The 18,573-nt window shown below is 36.4% G+C and overlaps 1 protein-coding gene across 1 annotated transcript in view; it reads right to left on the reverse strand.

The window, feature by feature from the left end:
• The window catches only part of LOC107102721 (CUB and sushi domain-containing protein 3-like), a gene marked incomplete at its 3' end in the record, with an annotated part of 164,716 nt that overhangs the window by 52,554 nt on the left and 93,589 nt on the right, over positions 1 to 18,573 (reverse strand). The window contains exons 23-30 of the mRNA XM_015402128.1: positions 18,026 to 18,182; positions 15,950 to 16,141; positions 12,048 to 12,174; positions 7,094 to 7,296; positions 4,838 to 5,029; positions 2,016 to 2,154; positions 531 to 718; positions 8 to 202 (exon numbers count right to left, since the gene is read on the reverse strand). Of these exons, the coding sequence (XP_015257614.1) occupies positions 8 to 202; positions 531 to 718; positions 2,016 to 2,154; positions 4,838 to 5,029; positions 7,094 to 7,296; positions 12,048 to 12,174; positions 15,950 to 16,141; positions 18,026 to 18,182 (1,393 nt within the window). The remainder of the gene's footprint in view (positions 1 to 7; positions 203 to 530; positions 719 to 2,015; positions 2,155 to 4,837; positions 5,030 to 7,093; positions 7,297 to 12,047; positions 12,175 to 15,949; positions 16,142 to 18,025; positions 18,183 to 18,573) is intronic.

Genomic DNA, 18,573 nt, shown 5'->3' on the forward strand with positions numbered 1-18,573 from the left:
CTCTTACCTTGACAGGTAGGTTTGGCTCTGTCCCATTCTGGTCTCTTGCTGTTGCCCATGACACATGTGAGTGTAGAGTGGCCCTGAAGGAGGTAGCCAGCCTCACAATGAAATGTCACCATGGATCCCAGCTTGTAGTCTGTACCCATTCTAGTGCCGTTCATTACATTCCCGGGATCAAAACAGGCCTCCCGTAGTTTTGCTGTCAATCAAAATAACAAAGCTTTTACAAAAAAGACCGCTATGAAACACAAGTTAGCTCCCAGCTTTCCATAGATCAAAATAAATGGAGAACATTGCAGAGAAAGCAAGACATGCCATAATAATTAAAGATCCATATATAAAGTATGCATTTGATAAATAAGTAAAATCAAAAGATACATTCAAGGTGAAGTAACATAGCTATGTAAATTTCTAATTTTGAATTTGTTCATTTATAATTCATCCCAGGAAAATCTCCTGCTCCAACACATAGAGCTACTCAGTAAGGATACATGCAGAACCCCACTTTGGACAAGCAATTACATTACCTTTGTATTCCATATGAAAGCCAGTGTAGCTCACAGTGCCATCGCTTCGAAATGCCAAGTACATGAAATTGGAAGTGCTTTCAATCTTCTCTGGAAGTTTACTGTCTTGGAAACTGCCAATCAGGTGAGCAGTGCTATCAGGCCCATCATATATGTACAGGAAGTCATAGTTGGGTTCAATGCTAAAGCTGCAAAAAAGCATGGAAGAGAAAAAATTAGGAGTTCGAAATTATTATCTTGCTAATTTATAGACAAAGAATGTTGATTGATAGTTCTAGAATACTTTATGTGTTTTAAATGAGCATTGTTGTGCATAAAGTGAGTCAGGCAAACAAATCTCTTTGTTTTTTGTTCTCTTTGTTGACACAAAGAAAAAAAAAGAGAGATTCTAATCCAGGAGGTGAGAGGAGATTAAATTGTTGTGACACTGCAGTGGCACAAAATCTTCCCAGACGGCGATGGCAATGCGGTGTGAAAAGATCGTTTCATATTGTAGCGCTGTATATCAAATCACAGGCCGCACCAAGAGGGAGAGGAGCATTTGTTTTCAAAATAATGAGCATGGTTTATGACAAAAATGTAAATAGCTTGGAGATAATTGCATTTGAGTTAGATCAAGGCAGCTCCAATTTAAAATCATATCTTCATCCTTTCATTTGGCATTCCCAAGAGAGAGCCAGCAGGATCGTGGTAACTTTATTAAGGTTTCATTTTGAAAGGAAAAGTTGAAGAAAAGAAACCTGGAGCCCTCTTTCTACTTGGCTGCAATACCAAGGATAGTGTAGAGAGAGAAACCCCTTCCTGCTTTTGCATCTCTTCTTCAAACAAAAATATGGGTAAGGAAAGAAGTATGATTATGACAACATGCTTGGTTTGCAATTAACAATGAGAAAATTATGATCTGGGATTTGTTCAGCACTAGAAATGAGCAGCACTCATATTGCAATTCTTCCACAAAGTTTTCCCTCAGAAATCCTGGTTCACCATATTAGAGCAAAGTGGAGGGTATCCCAGCTGTCTACTGAGAAAATTAAGTATTCCATTATCTCCAAACACACCTGGTCTTAAAAGCGATCCTCTGCATAGAACACATTTCAAACTTTGCTTGGTTATGTTATAGCCGGTTCCACAGAAGAAAGCAGGCATTTCCAAGGCACATACTGATCTGCTGTGCACCCAAGGCGAACTGGGCTCATTATGACAGGCAGGTTACAAACAGAACAGGTTTGGAAAAAGCTTCATTTTGCGAGCAGGTAAACCATGTCCTCAAAAGAAAAAATATAGTTTTTCATATCATTCTTCCTCCCAACTCACACAGAAAGCTTAAACCTCTACATTGTTTTCATATTTGTATTCCATATTCACCAATGGATTAAATTGGCAGAGAGGCAAACAAACCCCAAACAATTATTTTCTGAATAACAACAATGAACACTACATGACATATTCATATTCTTTGTTAAAATTTTGAAATCCTCGATTTACCTTATAAAAGCCAGAGAAATGACATAGTCGGAGTGAACTGCAATTAGCCAGTCACAGTCTTTGCTGTGTGGGTACGGGTGTGGGTAGTTAGGGGACAGGATGAACCCAGAGGACCCCGTCACATTCCCTCCACATGGAGCTGGAGCGGTACAAGAAAAAAAAGAAGAAAGAATTAAATACATTTCATGAGTAAAATAAGTCTTTATATGTTCCTGTTCTTCTGCAAAGTTTAAGACAGACAAAAAGGAGAACAGCATGTCATTCAGTTGAAATGACAAGAGCTTTATAACCTGGTCTGACCTCTTTGCAGTGAAATATCACGGGATTTAAAGAATACTCTGCTTGACCTCTGTGATAAGGCAATAGGCAACCCAGCTACTAAATAATGAACATATCTTCACATGTCCATTACAAGTCTCTAAAACAATAAAAAAAAAAACGTATATATTTTTATCAGATGCATGCACTCTAATCTATCTATGTAAAACATTGGTGAATGAGCAATGCCAGTTACAGATTCCTATAATGATTAGCTTTCTTGTTGAGCCTCACTTAAAATATTGTTCAAATATCAAATTCATTTTTTTGTGAAAAATGATTAATTTGGGTAAAAACTTCTGCCTTTTTTTTTAAATAGGAGAATGCATATTTATCTAATTAGATGCATAAAAATGTTTCATTTCCACTCTGAAGACATTAAGTGTAAAGTGGTTTACTCCAATTAATGTTAAAGTTTTGAATAATTAAAAAAGTACTTTGATTTTAAACATTAACTTTTGTCTTTGTGTTCATGTGGATAATAGTTACAAATCCTAGTATTCAAGTAGTTTAATTCATTAGCCGACAGCTAACACTAAAAGTATATAGATGAAAATGTCTGGCAAATAAATCACCTTTTTAAAAAAGAAAAGCCCGACATACTGAGTCTATGTCAAAAACTATTTTGGGGGACTTATGTATGACCTAAATTTAATTCTGATGCTTAAATCTTTTTTCTTTAAATGTGCACTGAAAAGAATGCAAAAAGAACCCTGGTCATATTGTCATTCATGATACATTTGCAGATCTGCATTTGTTAAAATAAAAGCTTATGCTTTTTGTTTCAACTATATATAATATAATTTCATATTCATTAACAAACGTGTTTTTACAGTATCAGCTTGAAATTACTCTTGAAAAAACATACAGTTTATGGAGTTATTTTTGTGTCTTTATTAAATAAATAAAAAAAAGAAATAAAAATATTTTTTAAAGTAAAATAAATACATACAAATCATCACAAATTTTCAAATTTTCACACTGATAGCAAATCATTATGTAATTTAGACTGAAGAAAAAGTTTTGAGAAAATATTTTGTCAAACAATAAATAAAAGATAAATTAACATTTTGGAAATTATTTCGTAAGGAAAAAAACTCTCTTCAATTTATATTATTACCCCCAAAATATATATTTTTTTCCCAATAAGAGTGAAAAGATTTTCTCTGAAAAATAAATTTCTCTCCCAAAGCTTTTTTCTTTTCTCTCTCAGTCTTTGCTCTCATTTCAGGATATTTCTCTTGATGTGAAAAGTATGTCATAGGCAGGCCTGTCTTCCTATTGGACGGTTACAACAGGTGAGCTTTTATGCAAGGATTAAACTCTTTTCAGTAAAGTCGCTCCATACAAAAAAAAAAAAAAAAAGGAAAAATTTTTTCCTGCTAATAGTCTCCGCTTATCTAATGGCCAGATGTTTCTAATTATTTATTGTACAGATATGTTTACATCCCAAAATGCTTTGTGCAGAGAGATCTCCTCTCAAAGCACTATGGGATTTGCTATCTCAGCGACCCACTGTCGCCATAGGCTTTCGCTACCCAACAGTGGCGACTAATAACAAAGATGGCGAAGGCGCCACGAGGAGGAGGAGGAGTTACGTGACCAACTGAGCAAAAAGCAGTGATCATCTGTCCGAACGGTCAGTTAACTGAGTTCGCTATAAAGACCACTATATAGTCCCCTCTTTATGTGGACACGGTTAGCTTGTTTGGGCTATGAGAACAGCACATTTTAAACAGGGTGTGCACGAGAAGAAATAGGCTCATGCATGCTTTTGCATGTGCATTTTTTTTTTTAAGTGGACAGGACAGATCTTTTAGAACAACGTCCAATCCAATACCTTTAACAAAACGAATTTGTGTCAAGTTAAATGTTTGCAAATTAAAAAGCTCTAATAATAGGTAAATTTTTTTTGATTCAGTGAATTTTAGCACTAAATATAAAAAAAAAAATAAAATTAAAAGACTGTCTGGGTTGAGCTTCTTTAACATAGAAATAACACTATCTTTAAATGTGAAAAATAAATCACTTTGATTGTTTTTTTTGTAATGACTTTTCAAGAACAGAATACTTTAAAATCCTTTCCCAACAACAGAATACTGTCTCTGGATAAGCTACAAGCAACTTTTACTCCCTTAAACTACTTGGTGTAATTATTTCTAATTGCGTTGTTAAGTCATTAGCAGTTAAGCTCTAATAAGTCAGTGTGATAGGAGACTTTAGCCCTCAGTATTCAACAAGCAACTGAAGTGGATTTGTCCACATAAGAGCTGGCAACAGCTCAAACACATCTAAAGAGTCTTGTTTAACCTACATGTATTTTGAAGACACCGGTGAGAGAGGACTGCAGCCAGTTTCACTCACTCTAACTCACCCCCTTCTTCTCAGCATTTCTCATTTATTCTGATCCCCTACCTTCCTCCTTCAATCCATAGCCCCCTCTCTATCGTCTCCACACACACATCCTTCTCTCTCCAAGTCACACTATCTCCCCTCTTCCTCACCGATGCAGCTTGGAGGGCTGGGTTGCCAGTAGTATCTATTTTCCACTTGGATGCAGGTGATTCTGCTCTCTCCCTGCAATTCATATCCCGGATCACAAGAGAAGGTCACAGAGTCGCCAGGCTCTCGCCCCTCTCCATTGCGACTGCCATTCATGGGAATACCTGGATCTCTGCAGGCTGTTGCAAGTGAACCTTAAGGGCAAGCAAACAAACAGATACACACGTGTGATTCGGACAAATATAGTGGCATATGCATATGAGGATCAAGTGTCCGGGAAATCAGGGAAGAACACGTGCATGCAGACTTATATCTCATGTTAGACAGCTGTTAAGCTGAAAATGTAGCCAATGCTGAGCAAATTACTGACTGATATCAGTCAGACCACAGCTGTGCAGCAGCTCAGGGGCTTCAAGGGTGGCCTAGTGAAAAAAGGAAGAAAAAAAAACGAATTCTCATATATATTACATCTTCAAAGACTCTTTTAGCAATATCACTTCAATTCGTTAGTTTAAAACAGTTTCCTTCTTTAGATAGGAAAACGTTAATTTAATTAAAAATGAAATTATTTTCGCGATATATACAAAAAAAATTAATTGTGGTTTTGACCTAAATTATAAATAGATTTTGATAGTCTAAGGGGTCTCCTGTGAATTTCAATTTGATATATAGTTAAGGTCTAAACACACATATCTCAGGACAGCCAAAAAACAGACAGATCCCAAATGTCCCTGAATTTTACGACATGTAAGGTGTTGCAGCTCTTTGTTTAAATATTTTGAAATTAAAACAAAAATGTATGAACTCTTCATTTCAGTTCCAATGTGTGTTAAGAATTTACAGAGTGTAAGGCAAAGTATTGTTAGTGAATGAAGATTACTTTTACACATCTCTCACATCAGATTTTTTAGGGTTACTTTTGGTGTAAAAATGTTTGACTGATATCTAAACTTTGGCTGAAAACCAGAAGTATGATTCAGTACAAGGGGCAAAAAATCTAATATTATTTACATGTGTTTATTCCACAAGGTACAAGATAATTGTTTAGTGAAAGAGTGGATAACAAGGTTACTGTATGGATATCAACATCAAAAACTGCTTATCATCTTTTGTTTTTGCTGCAAAATATCTGGAAAATGATTTTTTTTTTAGTAAATGCTCTCTGACCCATGTGTCATCTTTTTTTACTTATATAATTAATGGCATTCGGGCTGAAAGAATACACTGAATGGTAGGATAACATTGAATGTTGCTCTTAAATATTTTATCAGTTTCTTAAAGAGAAATAGAAATGATCAAAACTTGGTGGCATTGGATCAAAACTTTACAAAAGGCAGAATTCTAAGGTAATCAAGGTAAGTTCTGATTGCTTTTTTTTCTTTTTCTACAAAAGAAAACTATGACCTTGAGTAAACATGTGGTGTAACAAACTTAAAAACTCAAGTAGAGTTGGTGAAAGTCAAGATGCATATATAAATAACTTTTAAAAAATCTACTGTAATGATCAGCAAACTAGGACATCAACATCTGGTGAAAGATACAAACAGCATAAAATGCAGGACACCATTTTAAAGTTAAGTTACAGACAGTAAAGAAAGAAACAGGACAAAAATAACCCTTTAAAAAAGTAATAAAATTCTTTTTGAGTATTTCTGCTAACAGGAAGTCTCAACTATCACTCAAAGATCATTTCCAGTGGGAGTAATGTCAGTGGAATAATTAGATTTGTTTATTACTCATTTTAAAATCTGAAAATAAGAAAGCCCTAGGCAAACAGTGCGTAAGTACAGTGCGTATCAACAAAATCAAATATATTTTGTTCTGCCCTGAATTCAACATAATTGATTTTTACATTAGGCGACTGTGCCTATATGGTAAAGTGAGAGTATTTTCGACTTATCATCTTGGACGCAGCATACACAGTCTTTCATTTTCCACTTTCTTGCAGGTGCTGGAGCTTTTAGACTAGTCATTAGCAGAACTCATAGAGGGCATTAATATCAGAGCCACGAGTTGCAGACAGTCAGCAATGAAGTGTAAAACACTATGGGCTCTCACTGCTTTTATTTCCACGTATGTTATTGATAAATAAGTGCTTTTTAAAATAAATGCTGACAATGACGAATTATAAGAAACAGTAAGGCTTTTTCACAATCCTAACGCCTGGCATACTTGAAGCTTTATGTTTTTATTTATGAGTTTACGACTTTTGCAACAAGTCTACCTATCAGCAAGCAAACTATAGACAGAATACTTACTTGAGAAGTCAATGGCGAAACCAGACTTGGTGATGTAAAAGTCGGTCTCAAACTGAATGGTAACAATGTTGAGAGTGGAGTGGATTCCCTCAGGCAGCAGTGATCCACTGACCTCCTTCAGAGACATCTCATTCTCAGGAGGTCCATCCCATACTTTCAGGATGTCATGAGATGCCTCTGTGTCGAATGCAAGAAACTGGAGACTGAAAGATGAACATAAAAAAAAAAAAGTAAATTTATAAAGTTTCCATTTCTATAAAGAGCTAACATCTAAAAACAAGAAGGAAAAACTTGCCTGAAAAACACAGATAGAAATCAGTAAGACCAAACTAATAGGAGAAGGCAAGTTTACTTTGAATTAGTAACTCTATGCTTTTGGGCAGTTCACATACACTTTAGAATAATTGATTTGTTTTTGACAAGGTTAAGAAATATGGTAGAGCTCATAGTGATTTACGATTCCATCAAGAAATGGCCAAGAGCAGCTCCTCTGACAAGGAGTGTCATTGTGTGGGATTTTATGAAAGCCGAGTATGTGCACTTTACCCTGTAAGCCAAAATCAGATGTATTATCAAGAAACAAGGCATTTCACTCATAAGAAAAGGAAAGCAGGGTGCAGCAGTGGTGTAGGGGTGCGCAATCCATGTAGCGACGCATTGTTGTTGTTCCTGGACACCACTGTCACAGCCTGGGGACCTTTACCACATGTTTTCACCCTACTATACTTCCATTTTCTGTCAGCCTACTATCAAAAATTAACAAAAATAGTGGCCACTAGTTCCTAAAATATTATCTCTTAAAATTAAGAAAAGGCTATCATATCCCAGGAATGTGTCTCTTGGTTGCATCTAAGTCCCGCTTCGTCGTGGTTTATAGTCTCAGGGGGAAAAATTATGATGAAATCTAACTTTGAACAAAAGTTCTTCAGGTTTTTAAATTAAATGGCAATTACTTCCATCCATCCATCCATCCATCCATCCATCCATCCATCCATCCATCCATCCATCCATCCATCCATCCATCCATCCATCCATCCATCTTCTACCGCTTAGTCCTTGTCACGGTTGCAGTGGGGCCAGGTGAGGCAGTCTATAGGCAAGAGGCGGGGTACACCCTTGACCAGGCATGCCCAAAGTCGGTCCTCGAGGGCCGCTGTCCTGCAGGTTTTAGAGGTTTCTCTGCTTTAGCACAGCTGATTCTGATGATTGCAGTTTAGCAAAAGCCTGTTAATCAGCTATCAATGTAAATCAGCTTTGCTGAAGCAAGGAAACCTCTAAAACCTGCAGGACAGCGGCCCTCGAGGACCGACTTTGGGCATGCCTGCCCTAGGCAGATCACCAGTCTGTCACAGGGCAACAGAGACTCACCAAGAAACACAACCATGCACACACACTCACATCTAAGGACAATTTAGACAAGCCAATTAACCTAAAGCCTGATTTATGCTCAGAAACCAGGCTGTCTGCATGTGTGTCGCAGTTAAAAGAAAACAATGCTACATTCGCTCTACACTATGCATAATTCCTGTACCTTACTGGCCTGTCAAAGTGCGCATTGGTCTAGTCACCATTGTTGTTGAATGACCTCTGTAACCGGAAGAGAAACACGCCACCCACAATCCAAGCTAGTTCCTGATTGTCCCTCTTGCGTTGTGGCGTGGAATAAAATGCATACCACGCTTCAAAATTGGGCATAAATCAAACATATCTGCATCATACATGCGACCAGCTAACTGCGACACACTGCTGCAGGAGTATACACAACCATTAACAGCCATATTTTTTGGACTATGGGGGACGCTGGAGAACCCAGAGAGAACCCACGCTTGCACTGTGAGAACAGTGAGCAATTGAACCTTCTTGCTGCAAGGCAGCAGTTTAAACAGACTGCACCACCATGCAGCACAGGCTATTACTAAAAAAAAAAAGTTTCTAAACTTTTTTTTATATGTCTGACATTCCAGAGCCAAAACGCAAACACGATGGTAGAGCACCAAATTTATGTAAAAAAGAGTGGTTTTTGATTTATTCCAAAATTTTTCAGTCAACATTACGAATAAACTACTGTCCTCAAGGCTTTAAATGACGGTTTTGGAAGATTTGAAATCAAATTCGGCCTGCTTTGTTATATTGCCTTATGGTTCTGTTATGTTGTGACAGCAGCCCCTTAAGTCACAATATACAATGGTCGCAGAAAAGAGGATAAACCCACGCTCAATTTACATAACGCTGTTGTTCGTTATGCATGTCGTCCAATAAGCTGAGTGTTTAAAGAAAATGCATCGATAATGTAAAAAAAAAAAAAAAGCCTACTGTGTTTCCAAAAGAAGGACAAAGAAGAATGCATTACTCAAAAGCAAAGTTGAAGAATGCTTCGGACACTTGGCAAAGGAGATACAATATAAGATATTAGAAGCTATCGCCAGGACAACAATCAGAGGCATTAACACTTGCAGGACTTTGAGTTTCAGTTTCTCCTGAGGTCAATTTCAGAACTTTAAAAAACAAAACTAATTTAATAACTCACATTGAAATTAATTAGATCGGTGTATGGCTTTATCTTTATTTGTTGATATAATATATAAAAAATAATGTAAATTGTTTAGTTCTGTGTTTTTTGATTAACACATATTTTTCTCATGTTTCAACCATAGGTTTAGCTTAAAACATCAATCACCAGCCGCCAAGCTGAGCTAGAAAAACATAGCGCCCGTTATATTGAGCAACTGATTGCTGCAGTCTGCTTCACTGGATTTCTTTGCAATGCAAAATGCTTTATATTACCCTCTCTAAAAAGGTCCTTAAAAAGTGACAAGTAATTCAGTTTTTACTTTTTTTTTTATTTTTTTTTACTTTTTTTCCAGTTAAATTTGGCGTTGCCATGTTTTGCATCTCAAAAATGCTTTTTTGTTCAATGCACAAATGTACAACAAATATTTTAGTGTAATGCTGTGAGTTATCTTTAAACAGAAAAATGTTTCTTTGAATTTACATCCCAGTACAATGAATTGACATGCTGACTCAATGGGAAAAATTTGCAGGAAGGAGGTACAGGTATTCCAGCAGGGCATGCAAAGTTATTCAAATGAACAGCTTTTATTATTGGCCAGCTGGCTTTCCAGGTGATTCTAAAGAAACTTTGAAGACTGTTTTGTCATTAATAACCTTTGCAATGCCATCTTCTACAATTCCTTTTTTTGATTTCTACAAGTTTGACTTCACTGGAAAGCTTAGATTCTCCTATTTCCGGATCTTTAAACAACATTAAATGACTCTGGGGAGACTTGTTGCTGGGTTTTTACATGGCCTGCCAAATTAGGCAAACAATGTATGAATTTGTAGGATGGATTTGCCATTAAATTGTAAGCAATATATGTTTCTGAAATCTTCAGATTTTTAATCATGACAAAATCACCTAAGCGCTATTCCCAGAAAATATGAAAAAAATCACAAAGATTTGGATTCATGGTGTTGAAAGTAAAGCCTATTTTACAGCTTTGCAAAATAATTAATACTCTTTGAACTGACTTTCTATCGTATTTTAAATAATAAGCTATTTGGATGGTTTAGAAATTGTCTGATAGATCAACACAAAGAGGTCTGGAGTTAACATTCTGTACTAAGCTGCTCTTGAGAGTTACCTCTAATGGTAGAGTGATAGCCCAAACAACAATACTAAGCTTTTCATTTGGCATCTCTCTAGCAGCTTTGCACATATAAACAGAAAAGAGCTAAAGCTCTGGAATAATATGGAATAACTGGGAGAAGCTGGATGGATGGATGGATGGATGGATGGATGGATGGATGGATGGATGGATGGATGGATGGATGGATGGATGGATGGACGGACGGACGGACGGACGGACGGATTCAAAACAAGGCATGTGCAAATCAAATTTCAAAGGGCAGCCCCCCCTGTAGGTTTAGATATTTCCTTGCTCTAACACTCCTTATTCAGATAGTTGCCTCCTCAGCATGTCACTTAGCTTTGCAGATGCCTGTTAATGAGCAATCCATCTTCTCATCAATGCTGGCCAATTCTCTGTCCCATATTGAAAAAAGTTATTTGCCATAACATTATGATACCACAACAACCTTAGACCATGAGGATGTTGTATTTATTCTGCCGTAAAATGGGAGTTTTTGTTTTTCCAAACATAACATTTTTATCCAAAAAAATAATATATGATGTTATCGGACAGTAACCCCTATTCCAATTATCTGTTAAGCTAACCTATGGTTTAAATTTTGCAACTCTTTTAGAAAGGGCAGATTTCTGGACTGTATGGCTGATATTCACCAAATGAATACACTCTTATCTGAGCTGTACTCTTTATCTCAGTGGCTTATTTATAGTTACTGTTAGTATCTTTGTAAGGTTCTCTGATTAATTATCCACTTACCTAGTCAGATAGATCTAGCCAGTTCATATAAATATAATTCAGTTAAGGACCCATTGACTTTTATCGATGGTCATGTTTTGGTAGATTTCCTATAGTGTCTTTTTTTTTTTACATGATGGATTGCAAAGGATTCCTTAGGATGTTCAAACCCGTGGATACTTTTTGTAAACTAGCTTCAAAATGCACTTCTTCACAAACCTGTTCACAAACCTCTAGGGCAACATCTGCAATTGCACTGAAGGTAAATTACACACAGCAGAGATTTATTTACTAAGGGGCATTTAGGGACCATTGGTTTCAATAGATTGTATTTATTTATTTAATAGATTGTAAGATAACAAAATTCCAATGCATATGTCTATAATATAAATGAATAAAAAATGTGTATTATAAAACATGTATATTATTCATCTGATGTTAGAATTATGAGGTACTTTGTATTGGTCCATCAAGTGACATTTGCATAAGGAAAGTGGTAAGCGGTATAAATATCACAATAATGCAATACACATTATATATCGATGGTTGCATGCATCTCAGATAGAAGTTACCTGACAATGTTACCAGTGTTGACTTCGATTGTCCAGGTGCATCTTAGGTTATTGTCATATGGAAAGGGATACCCTGGAGACAGGATCCGACCTGTAGCCTCATCCTTAAAACTACCCCCACACTCCGCTGTAAGCGAAAAAAATATATATATATATCAAACTATACCACATGTTCACAACCTGTTAAAATGCATAACTTGTAATTAAGACAAAATTTGCAGGTAAAATGTGGAAAAGCAAAAAACTAGAAACCTACTGTATTTTTTTAATTTTCACTGCAGGACAAGGTGGAAATTAAAATTCTGACTGAAAATCATAATAAATTTATGTTTTCATCACAGACTACTTATGAAGGCTTCATTTACAGGTATAAAAATGTGAGAGAAAAAAAATCACATTATTAGGCTTTAAACTCTCATGAGATTACAGCTAAAATGTCAATGACTAAATTATTATCTAACACTCAAATCTCCATTTTGTTGTGTCCTACCTGATTATCCTGTTGTCATCTACCTTACCAAATTAAGACCACTTAATTAACGGCAACTGTTATGGTGAAAAGCTATAATCAGTACCAAAAAACAGGGGCAATTCTACAAGTACCTGAGCAAGGACGCGACTTTGGAAAAATGAAAGAAAAATAATTTTTAAATTGAACACACACAAAAACATGACTAATTATTGACCATTTAGTGATCCGCCCCTTTAAACAGAAAGTCAATTAACTCATTTTGAGGGGTTGTTGTTGTTTTCTTTTAGCAGACAAAGAATGTGCCTCATTTAAAACAGAATACTGTCAGTGGCCTTTAAATATGGGAATAGGATTTGCTACTAATTTTTTACCCTAATCTATTACTGGTAGACACTAAGAAACAGATTCAGCTTCTCAACACCTTCTAGACTCAAGCTGTGCAGAGGTAATAGCTTTCCCATTTCTGTATTTTTGTCTCAGCATGTTCTGTTATGAACGCACAGTCAGGACTGAGTTTCATGTACAGGTATCAATACAGTATGCATATTTTTTATTCAGGTCTCAACTTCAAGAGAGATGTTGAATAACAGACTGTTGATTAAAACACATTACACGGCACACAAATGAAGCAGAGTGAAAGCTCAATAGCCATTTTAGTTCTCCACTGTAGAGTTTGTAATGATTGTATACATCCAGTTCTGAATCAGGAACCAACAGAAGGATCAATGATTAACGATGAAATGTTACAGCTGTTTATATTCTCTTATAAGAAGCCAAGCAGTGTGTGTTAATTCAGCACAGAGCAATTAGGGGAAACCATGTGGGGATAAATCTTCTAGATTAATACCTGACTGAGCAATGAGAGCTTGTGCTGAATGATAAAATAAGACACAGTAGAGGGAAATAAGAGTGTAGACTATGGGACACCAAATGGCAAGGGCAATATATGCTTAAAAAATGTTTATATTCAGTTATTTAATCAAACTGTTTTGTCTTACTGTCAAATATCCATTACATTTTCTGACTCTACCTAAATTAATTGTCTTGTGTCTTTTCTCAGTAGTTGCATAGAATCTTTGCAGCGGTTTTGGCCTGAATGGAGAACTGATGCAGCTGAGTCAAGTTTGTGGCCTGCCCTTTTTCAGAACCACCTTTAAGCTCTGCTTCCAACTTTTTTAAAAAGACTGAGATTAAGGCTTTGTTATGGCCTCTCATAAACATTGACATTGATGTCCTTTAGCCTCCTTGTAATAAATTTGACATTTTCTGCCCAGGCTTTAAACACTTGGTTGTTGTCCTAAGATCTTGCTTCAACAATTATATGTAAAGTTCTCAAATATTCTAATATATCTTATAATATTGCCATCTATTCTGTAAAGTGAAGCAGTCACTCCTTTCGTAAAACAATGTCAAAAATGATCCAACCACCCCTGAAATTAGAGCCAGAATGGTATCTCAAGTTTGAGAGCCTCCTCTGCTTTTATTGCATTTGTCATTATAAACAGACACAGCATGTCGCTAAAAAGTAACGCATTATATCTTAGTTTTCCCCATTGTGTATTTGTTTTTCTTCTTTTGGTTATTTTTTATTTTTTTTTACTGTATTTGAAATAACATCTTTCTCTCAGAGAGTATTTCATTATCAGTTTCATTCTAGGCAAGGACACTCTCTAATCATCCTTCCATCATTTTTAAAATGCCTTTTGCTTTTCTTCTAGTGTTGATCCACAGATTTTGATCAAACACCCTTTAATGTCAAGGACACAAAATCTCTCTTCTTCAAAAGCATGATGGCTGAACTGTATGTAGTGTTTATGCTTGATATCCTAGTCTAAACATATGAACACATGAACTCCAGGAATCTAAAAAGTCATTGAGAAGAAAGTAAACTTATGGACAGTAAAGGGTCTACTTTTAATTAACTCAATCATTGCCAATTATCAGACGCCTATTATAAAATTTGATATCTGGGCTCTTCCAAATAGTTTGATGACATGGTGGTCTTAGGAGTATGTAAACTTCCACACTTTATAAAAGTAATATGTAATAAGAATAAGCTCTAAAAAGGACTTCCAAAAAAAGTAAAAAAAAAACAATCGACTGGACTTTGTTTCCAAGTTTGAAAAGTTTATGATTTCCATCCAGGAAGCTTTTTCAATTCAAAATGTCAGAAATAGCGTTGAGTTCTTTATACAGTAGCCCAAAAAGGCCTTGCTTTTGCTTAGAAAGCATGCAAATTGAAAAGCACGAACAGGTCCATCCCTTTGGAATGGGGTTAGTTTGGCTTCTTTGTTAGCATGCAATACCCCATATTTGTCTATGTCTCTGAAAGGGAAGTCGCTAAAGGGGATTGTTGGCCCGGCTGAATAGGCAAGGTCTTCTGTTACCGTGTAAGGGGGTGGGGGTTGCAATGATTGCTGGAAGGGATCAATTCAATTGCTGCCTTGTAGGTTTTTGAAAGCTGCAATCTAAATCCATCCCCTCTGTTTAGGTTGTTTTTTCTTTCTTAACATAGATGGCTTACTTCATGCCCCTCTCAAAACATTAACATGTTAAGAAAACACCGGATTTGTACTTGCATGGTTCTCCCCATATTTGTCCGGTATTTTTTTTTAGTGTTGTGGCTAACCAGTTCTTTTCTGACTCTGTAGAGTTGTTATATGGAGTGCCCCAGGGTTATGTGCTAGAAACTATTCTCTCTCTGTTATAAGTTCTTGCCCTGGTTAATATCTTTCGTGATTTTTCCTAGGTCTATCATCTTTTTGCAGATGATATTCAGCTGTATTGCTCTTTTAAGTCCACTGAGATTCAAAACTAGCATGGCACTAAATATTAGCAGTTTAACTAATAACACTGAGATGCTGGTGATTGCTCCTGGAGATGTTATTCCAGGAATCTATCAGTATTTGGATGACCTGAGCTTGTATGTTTAATAAAGCCTTAAAAGTCTAGGTCTGATTTTTGATAAAGTGATGTGACTTGAGCACCACTCAAACCAGCTCACCAGGAATTTTTTTTATTTTTTTTCCAGCTCAGGAATATCTCAAAACTTAAAAGACTTGTTTCTACATCTAGAGTTGATGATTCATGCTTTCGGGTCCTCTTGTTTAGCCTAGTGTAGCAGTCTTTACTTGTCTAAACAATAAAATCGGTGTCCCGTCTGAAGATGGTCCAAAATGTGGTGGCCAGGGTGCTGACCCGCACCAACAGAAGGGCCCATATTACCCCATTTTTAAAATCTTGATAGTGACTTTTGAAGCTCTCTATAGTCAGGCGACCTCACACATTAGAGCTCTATTGTTTCTCTATATCCCTTCTTAAAGGCTGAGGTCAATGGATAAGAATCTTAACTGCATACATAAACTTTTACTTACCTACTCTGCTTCCCTGTTTAAAAAAGGTAAAGGCCATGATAAAGACAAGGAATTACCTATGCATGATGGGAGGTTGTTGTCCCATGCTCGTCTCTCTCCAGTCATGCATTTGAGTGTTGCACTACCATGCAGAGTGTATCCTTGTTCACAGCCAAATGATATGTCACTTCCTGCAAAATGACCGTGGTCACTAATTTTGAAGCCAAACTGAGGCACTCCTGGATCATCACAGTGTGAAAGCTCAAAACCTGCAAACAGAAATGAGGAATAACATTAAAATAACCTGATGAAGATATAATCAAGAAAACAAACTGCATATCAGGGCTTCAAAAAGACAAAGAAATATAATGTATAAAGTAAAATTGCACCATATTTTTCCACTGATGCGTCTTTTAAAGAGGTATTGATTCGGCTTTGAGAGCTAATTTCCATTTAAACAAAGTTGTGCTCTTGCTGCCCTTTTCTATGATTTAGCAGAAAAAGGATTCCTTTTGCACGCAGACAACAATTAGCCATTTCTAATTAATCGCTTAATTGTCTGTGAACATTTAAGACAACTGAGAAACAACCCATCCACACTTTAGAATCACAGACGACAATAAATAACAGCCATCAACAAGAGAGTGATGCAGTAACTCTTTAGCACAGTGTTGTCTGAACATGACCATGGCCTTTATTTGGGCTCTTCTGTCCCAGGTACAAACCATCAGTGTTCCGCTATGCAGCAACAGTAGCTGCACATAAATGTTGCAGGACTGATTTATAGTCTCTTCTCAGAGCGAGGTCTGTAGCCATGCCAGGTGTTATAGTGCTGTGGTATTGCAAGTGTCATGCCCAGTATAAATCCCCAGCAGTTAATGCTCACATTTAGAAAATTACCACAGGCCTTTGGGTAAAAAAGTCATGAAAACATGATCAGATTTCATGTTCAGACAAGATTTAGGCAGGCCATATTCCATCGTCTCCTTGCCCTGATGGTGATTCAAACATCAGTCAGCTCTATTCGAGTTAAAAAGAGTCATTTATCCTCAATGGAAAGGCCAAGAGAAGACAGCACTCTATTCTGGATAAAAGATACAAGCTTACATTATGCTTTATACCTTGTGCACAATCCTGAAAAAGAAATTACAAAGAAATCCCATTACCTGTCTGTGTCTCTGGTAACCATTAATTTTCTCACTCAAAAGGAAGTCTGTAACTAAGACATTTTCTCTTTACTGATTGCAGATAGAATTATATACAGATGAATGTTAATTTTGTTCCTGCAAATCAGCACAAAGTTCCGATTAATGGACTTTTGTTAATCATCTTTTTTAGATCTTGAAATGGTTTTAATGCTTGGTATAATAATCATAGAATAAAACTGAAGTGACCTGAAAGATGAAATGTAAGGATTTTGTGCTGCTCAAATGTCAAAACACAACCTCTTGTTAACAATGTATGTTGATTTTTGTCAGAACTTCTAGAAAGGCAGTAAAAATGTTAATTGCAGGTGAAACACAAAAACACTTTAAATTGGACAAAAAAAACAACAACCTCGAGCCTCATCAGAAAATACTCTTTGCAATGCAATGGATTAGTAAATCTTATCATCAACACCAAGTCAGCGATCTCACCAAGGGCAAAACTTGACTCTGAGTCCATCTATCACTGGCATAAATATTGCATTACAGACATGCACTCATGCATGGAACAAAGTTCAAATATTGTTTGAAATACACCTTTAATGCCAAACACTCGTTCACAAACATATGGACATGAGGAGAGTGATTTCAATCAGTTCCAGTAATAATTCACCTGTTATAACAAGCTACATTTAGGCAGACATGGACACTAATTGCAGTAGTAGAGTGCAAAGGAAAGGAAGCAAAGGGAATTCACACAGAGTGAGAAAGAGGAATAGAATGGTTGGAGAGAAAATTGCTCATTCTCTTGCTGGAGAGGGGCAGAAACACCACGCTGTGCTTAATGAATACCATGACAGTGAAAGACATGCAAAGGCAGAGGGTCAATTAAAACCTTCTTTTAAACTCTGCTACTTGAAATGCCAGGCTTCTAAAATGAGGCTAAATTCACTCATTTGGATAAGGATTTTGCCCCCCCCTCAACCAGGGAAAAGAAATGTGACTTACTGTGGTATATGAGGCGGAACCCCGCTGCTGTCGACTCATGGTCTGAGTTGAATTCAAGCCACAAGTAGTTAGATGTGCTGGTGAGGGAAAGGCCTTGCATCAGTGTGCCTGTGTATGTCCCAAGGAGAGGAGCTGTCCCATCCTTACCATCGTACAGCTGATCAAATACATAAAGGTAAGAAAGATTATAAATCTAATACAGAGAATTTAAAACATCAGTCCACATTTTAATTCTAATTCAATTTTCAGAATTAGATTTATTTGTTTGCTTAAATTTTGGAGTGCATTCTTATTCAAAACACAAACAAATATCTTAAATGATCAAATATGTTCTGGATTCTTAGAAAAAAAAGATTCCAACCACTTATAGCAGAAAGAAATGATGGATCTTTGCCCCACGTAGCCAATAGAAAAACATCCATTGACCTACTTTATTAGCTTGATGATTGTTAAATGAAATGAGTCAGTTTGCATTTGTTGCAAGTCATGTAGAGAATGCAACAATGGAAGATACTCAGGTCAGATCACATTTTAATAAGTAATTAATT

The sequence above is a fragment of the Cyprinodon variegatus genome, unplaced genomic scaffold, assembly GCF_000732505.1.
Source record: "Cyprinodon variegatus isolate N-32 unplaced genomic scaffold, C_variegatus-1.0 Scaffold1304, whole genome shotgun sequence".
Taxonomy (NCBI): domain Eukaryota; kingdom Metazoa; phylum Chordata; class Actinopteri; order Cyprinodontiformes; family Cyprinodontidae; genus Cyprinodon; species Cyprinodon variegatus.